Source organism: Mesitornis unicolor, unplaced genomic scaffold (genome assembly GCF_000695765.1).
Source record: "Mesitornis unicolor isolate BGI_N332 unplaced genomic scaffold, ASM69576v1 scaffold38892, whole genome shotgun sequence".
Taxonomy (NCBI): domain Eukaryota; kingdom Metazoa; phylum Chordata; class Aves; order Mesitornithiformes; family Mesitornithidae; genus Mesitornis; species Mesitornis unicolor.
Window position 1 is genome coordinate 18,805 of NW_010167903.1, and position 5,966 is coordinate 24,770.

General features: G+C 36.6%; 1 protein-coding gene across 1 annotated transcript in view; it reads left to right on the plus strand.

The window, feature by feature from the left end:
* Positions 1-5,507, plus strand: part of LOC104536279 (nuclear factor of activated T-cells, cytoplasmic 3-like) — a gene marked incomplete at both ends in the record, with an annotated part of 11,605 nt that extends 6,098 nt beyond the window's left edge. Inside the window, one exon of the mRNA XM_010178841.1 lies at positions 5,345-5,507. Coding sequence (XP_010177143.1) covers positions 5,345-5,507 — 163 coding nt within the window. The remainder of the gene's footprint in view (positions 1-5,344) is intronic.
* Positions 5,508-5,966: the final 459 nt, after the last annotated feature.

Below are 5,966 nucleotides of genomic sequence, written 5' to 3' on the forward strand. Positions count from 1 at the left end.
TAGGGAAACCTCTACTGAGCAGCTGATATGATACGATACGATATATACTGGTTTTGGTGAGGACTTGTCACTAAAAGTACATTTCATGATTGTTCGACAACTATTACGCTGTTAACAACCATGGTTACAATTCTTTAGAGTTAACTGCCATCCCAGACATGACCAGCACTGATGAAGGTATCATGGGACCTTTTGTTAGAAGAGTGGTCAATGATGATGATTGTGGGGGTTCTGTTGTTTTTGGTTTTAGATTAGTTGTTTTGTTTTCTTTTGCGATAAACGTAGAACTTTTAACAGGAATGGTTGGTGAAACAGTAAGGTTTAGGTTCTGTAAAGTAGATCTTGAGAATCTAATTTGTGTCTAATCAAGTAGGCACTTTGTAAGGTAGTAAACTTAATGAGTCATTCATTTTTATTTTTTTGTTCCTTAACCACTGAAGTGTTGGATGGAAACAAATGGTGCTTTTGTGTTTGGTAGATAACCAGACAATATTCATTAACGGGTAAAAATCTTGAAATAAAACCTAGTTTATTTTACTGTGTCTTCCCTCATGGAATTCTTAGTGTCTTACACATTGATGTAAAAAGTATGATATAAACTGATGTTTTCAGGCTGCAGTGTAACACATTTCATCTAGAGTGCTAATGGGTGACAGGATATCAGGTAATTTCTTTGTTACAGTGGTGATGTACGAACAGACTTTGATGTATTTACAGCTCAAGAATCTCTTTAGTGGTGGATACTTAATGTCAATTTGATCGTATTTTACCTGCAGTTACTGCTGGAAACTAGGATTGCTGACAATGTTGCGTACACTCTCGAGGAAAAAAAATAATGTAAATAATGGTAGATGGTCAAATACTCAGAAAATTTGCTTCTCTTGTCTGAATCCTTCTCTTGGAAGTCTGGGGACTAGAGAAGAACCGAATTATGTTCTTTTTTAATGTAACTATTGGAACTTTGGTCTTCGTTTTAAGAAGAATAAATCTTTCAATGTGAGTGCACTATGGGCAGACTTACTCTACAAAGTAGTTATCATCTTATTTTGATAAATAGACATAGTACCAGCTATGCTATATTAGCAAAACTTTAAAGTGAAAATATTTGCGAATCGCTGACTTTGAAGATAAGGATCCACTTAAGTGAGACAAGCAAGAGAACTTTGAACTTCATAGGTTTTAATAAGCTAGGTAGGCTATTGCTGTAATGTTTACACATCATTAATGAATCCAGAGAAATTCAAGTAGTGTTTGATCTGGGACCTTTGTGCAGTACATGTGATTCAGCTCTGTACTTTGTTCTGAAATGGCAGAATATAGATTTTACTTGGCAGTTTATCGTATCACTACTCTGAAAGCATAGTTACTGTGGGTCTGCTAGTAGTATAACAGTGACATATTGAGTGTAAACAGTATTTTTAAAGTCTATGGGTAAGCCACTGTGGCAACCGGAATGACCTCACAATTCTTAACTCCAAAATTACTCCACTAGCAAAAATGTTGCTTGCTTCTAAGTAGTGAAGAGCAACCACGGCAGTATTTTGGCTCTAAAAGCATTCTGAAAAAGGACCATAGTATTGGATCATAGTTACTATTCGGGATTCTCAGGGGTTTGCCATGTTGCATCATTGACTTGTCACAGGATACGCTGTTGGTTAATCTTTACAAAAACTTGGAATGGGGAAAAGATGTGGAATTTCCATTGTATGATCAGTCAGCTTTTACCCACAGTGACAGATTTTGGTATGTTGGAAGGAGCTGTAAGTGGAAAATGTCATTTTTGTTCTGCAACTAAGAAATAATGAAAGAGTCACTCTAGGACATCTGTGAATCTCGACCAGCGAAGGAAAGAAGAATTTTCACAAGCAACTTGAGATCCTAGTGGGTAACTTCAAAAGGTTATGACTAGAATTAGTGACTACAAGGAGGCAGGAACGTGTTCCTGGAGTGGCTAAAATGAGTTTTTATATCAGTTCCACCTGTGTTCAAAAACTTTCTAACCAAGGCGTCCAGGAGAGCATTAGACTGAAATTGAGCTAATAGCACATGTGCTTCAGCTGAGGTACCAGCATTTGCAGTCTGTCTGCACAGAGCCCCAGCTATTCTTCCAATGAATTACTCAGGAAGAATGCTACAAATGGAAGGTAATTGTTTTAAGTTTTTAACTGGATTCTTTTAGTGGTTCTCATAGGCTTTACTCTTCCTTCAGTCCCACACATACTGCTGTGAGGCCACAGTCAAATGCAGACAAGCAGTCTTGTTTCCAGGGTTTGTCTCTTCCTGTGCAAGAGGTGCGGTCAGCCCATGAGCTGTGCCCTGGCTTCTACAGGTCTGAGTACTGAAGTCCATACAGACACATTTGGCTGTCCTTGTGCTGAACGTTAGATGTTTCCTCAACAATTTGTTCAGCCTGAATCACTTCTGTTAGAGATAGTGGTTGCAGAGGAAGGTATCTGTTTAATTAATATTGATAAAATTATCACTGAAGTGATAGTTTTTAAATGCAGTGGCTTCTACTGAGGATGCTACTGAATGGTTCCTTCTGAGTTTCCTTAATAACTGTTGTCTTCTGAAGCCTTTAACTTGATGTGATAGGAGTATGAACTTTTGGAGGCTTGCATTAATCATTATAAAACTCTTTTGGTATTACTGGAAGAACATTTGTAGGTTTGCTGATTGGTGCTCTTTCAACAACATGCTAAGATTTGATTTAATGAAAGTTTTATAATGGCTATCACTCATTATTTCTGTTTCCTAACATGTGATTTGGTGCTTTCCTGGTAGGCTGCTGCATTGTTAATAAGGTTTTTACTCATTTAAACAAAAAATTAAGAGATTTTGGTAAAAGACTAAGTTACAAGCTATTTTAACAGTAATTTGGTGATGAATCGGCTACAATTTTGTAATGAAACATGTGGAAGTGTCTACAAATGTGTTCTTCCCCCATCAAGTCTGAAAGGTGAAGGGTTTCAAATAACACAGGTTCTTATGTATTTTAATCTTTTGATCTAAATTGACTTGAAAAACCCCCATAGTCAGCAACTGATCTGAATTATCAGTTCTGAATGCAAAGTTAGGTGGCTTTATTGATAATGCAAATGCCATCATGCTGTGTGTGAGCTGGGGGAGACAGCAATTTGTAATGCCAAATTTTTGCGCATTTCTGAAGCAGCTGAGCTGCTTATTCTTAAACATGTTCCAGGGTTTTTAAGAGTAATGTAGCACTAAATTTTGAGCTATGTAAGTTCTGAACTATCAGAGAACACTGGAGTTCAATGCACAGTTTACAACGGATAAAATAACTGGTGAGTTAAGTCTAGCAGTTTTACTGCTGATCCTCACCTAATAGTGTAGACTGAAAAATATCTATTCTTATTTTTTTTTTACAACTGATCCTTAAATGCAGTTAAGCCAGCAGCTTCAGTCTTACTTTCCGATATCCAGCATCTGGTACAAAAATAGTTGTTTCATGGTGAGAAGTCTTCAAAATACATGTAAACTTCTTACATCTTGCCCCCCAAATGCTAACATGATTCTTTTGGTTTGATATTGATTTCTAGGTAGTGTTAGGAAACCTCAAGAGCTTGTAGACTATATTAGGATGTTTTAAAAATTTTTTTAGTGTCCAAGCTTGTGGGTTCATGTGACTTTCAGAAGGTAACAACGCTGGCTAGGAAGTTCTCACTCTACCTCTCACTCCCTAGTTCTGCTTGAGGAAACTGTACAGACAAGTGGGGTGCTGGTAAGTTAATAGGATTCAAAATTTACCTTTCAAAATGAAATCAAGTTAGATCACTGATCCAGTTCAATGTTTGTCTCTACAGCATTTGTCTCAAAAAAAAAAAAGTGTGAAAGGGTGATGCGGAAGCAGAAATACATTAAACATCCTCACAGGGCAGAAAGGTGCATGACAGGGCACCCTAAAACTTGTAAGTTTTGAGTGCTGCTGAGAAGTTGAAGGTGATGGAGACAGCAAGAAAAATATTTGAAGACAACAATTTGGGTATCCAACATCAAAGTCCAAAGGGAAGCAGCGGTAATTCTCTAACCTGCTACATTTAGAAAACATCAGTTTGATGCAGCACAGCCTCAAAGGCTGTGTCATTTATTTGGAAAACTGTTTTGAAAGCTTTCCAGTTTTTTGATGTTTTATGCATCTGCGCATGCGTTTTGTGCTTGCTTGCTCTCTCTCTCATGCTGATATTTTCTGTTTGTTTTCAAAGAATGACAAAATCTTAAGACTTGGTTATTTTCCTATCTCTGTGTTTATTCTAGCATTCCAAATATTTTTTCAGGAGATGAGTCTGATACAGCTTCTGCCACATTTTTGTTAGTGAATTGCAGAAGGAGTGAAGCTCTCTGAGAGGCTATATGGATAGTGGTCATAAGCAACAAGTACTTTTATATTGATAGTTTGTTATTAAACTTCCAGTAATACCTGTAAGGTGGTACAAAACTTATTTTAGTAGAATCTTATGATTATCGTAAATCTTCTTGTTGTTACGCAATACTATAAACATTCACTTTTAAATGCTCATAAATTAATTTGTTCTGCCAGGTAATTACTGACTTGAATCTGACTGTTCATCTTATTAGAATCATAAGTCTATAAATTTATGCAGGTAAAAGGGGGTAGGTATGAGAACATTGGTGATATCATGTGGTTTATTACCCTTTGAAGTTCTTCTGTATTACTTCTGTTACTGCATTTTGTTCTCCTTCGCTGCAGTGACTTTGGTACTGTGTGTAAGTGTATATATATAATCTGTGGTTAAGCTAACCATGTACTTCAGGTGTCTTTGTTTTCTGTTGCAGTAAGTCTTTGTGCTACCAGCTTTAAAACTTTGGATCATCATACAGTGTTCGTTCACAGTTTAACAAAGTGCAGTGCTTACCCATCTTAGAAAAGCAAAAACAAGCTAGAAGATAATGCAAAGAGTTAAAACTTAATGACTTAGTGATTGAATTTAGACTGTTGTCTCTAAACAACATATGAACTTGCTTGCTGATATACTTTAGGATTAAAAAAAAATATATAAAGGCTTTGTGGAATAGCAATGGTAATGTGGGGCAGGGGGATCATACAGTACCTTTCTTTTAATCGGGTATTGGAAGGAAGAAATTCCCCTCTAACAACCCCACATGAAATACTTAAATGAAGATTTTAAAGCACTAGCAGAACTTTGGAATTTTCAAGTAACAGTTTTAGGCTAATAGCTATTTTTATTTGGTCATAATTTGTTAAGAAAGTAACATAATTGTCTGTATTTTACAGTGAAGTTACTTTGTACTGTGGCCAAGTGGCATAGTTCATTTCACCATAGTGTGCTCATCTTTATTGCAGCACATCTTCATTGCCACCTCTTGACTGGCCTTTACCAAGTCATTATGGGCAGTGTGAACTGAAAATAGAAGTCCAGCCTAAAACTCATCACAGAGCTCACTATGAAACAGAAGGAAGCAGAGGAGCAGTAAAAGCATCTACAGGAGGACACCCTGTAGTGAAGGTAGGAAGTCTGGCTTTCTTGAATAGAAGATATTTTTTTTAAGTACCATTATTGGTATTTACAATGCTGTGAATTGTTACCTTGTGTGAAGCTTACAGTCTTTCCTGTGTAAGACTTTTCTCTCTTAAATATAACTTGTTCAATACAAGAGTTAGTTTTGAATGTTTAAAAATTTACCGTTTGCTGCAGTTACAGTGCATGTCAGTTTTACACTGTATGCAGTTTTATGCCTGTGAATGGCAGTTTTATGCGTGTGAATCACAGCACAATAGTGTATTACTTGACATACTCAACATGAACTTTAGGGAGGAAAGAATATGCATTGTGACAGGTAAGAAAAGTCAGGATAATAGATCAGTTGGAGTTGTACTGAAATATGAAATAGCTTCATTTGAGTCAGACATCGTCTGTCTTTCGGTGTTGAGACAGCTTCTGAACACTATAAATGCCTCGATTGTG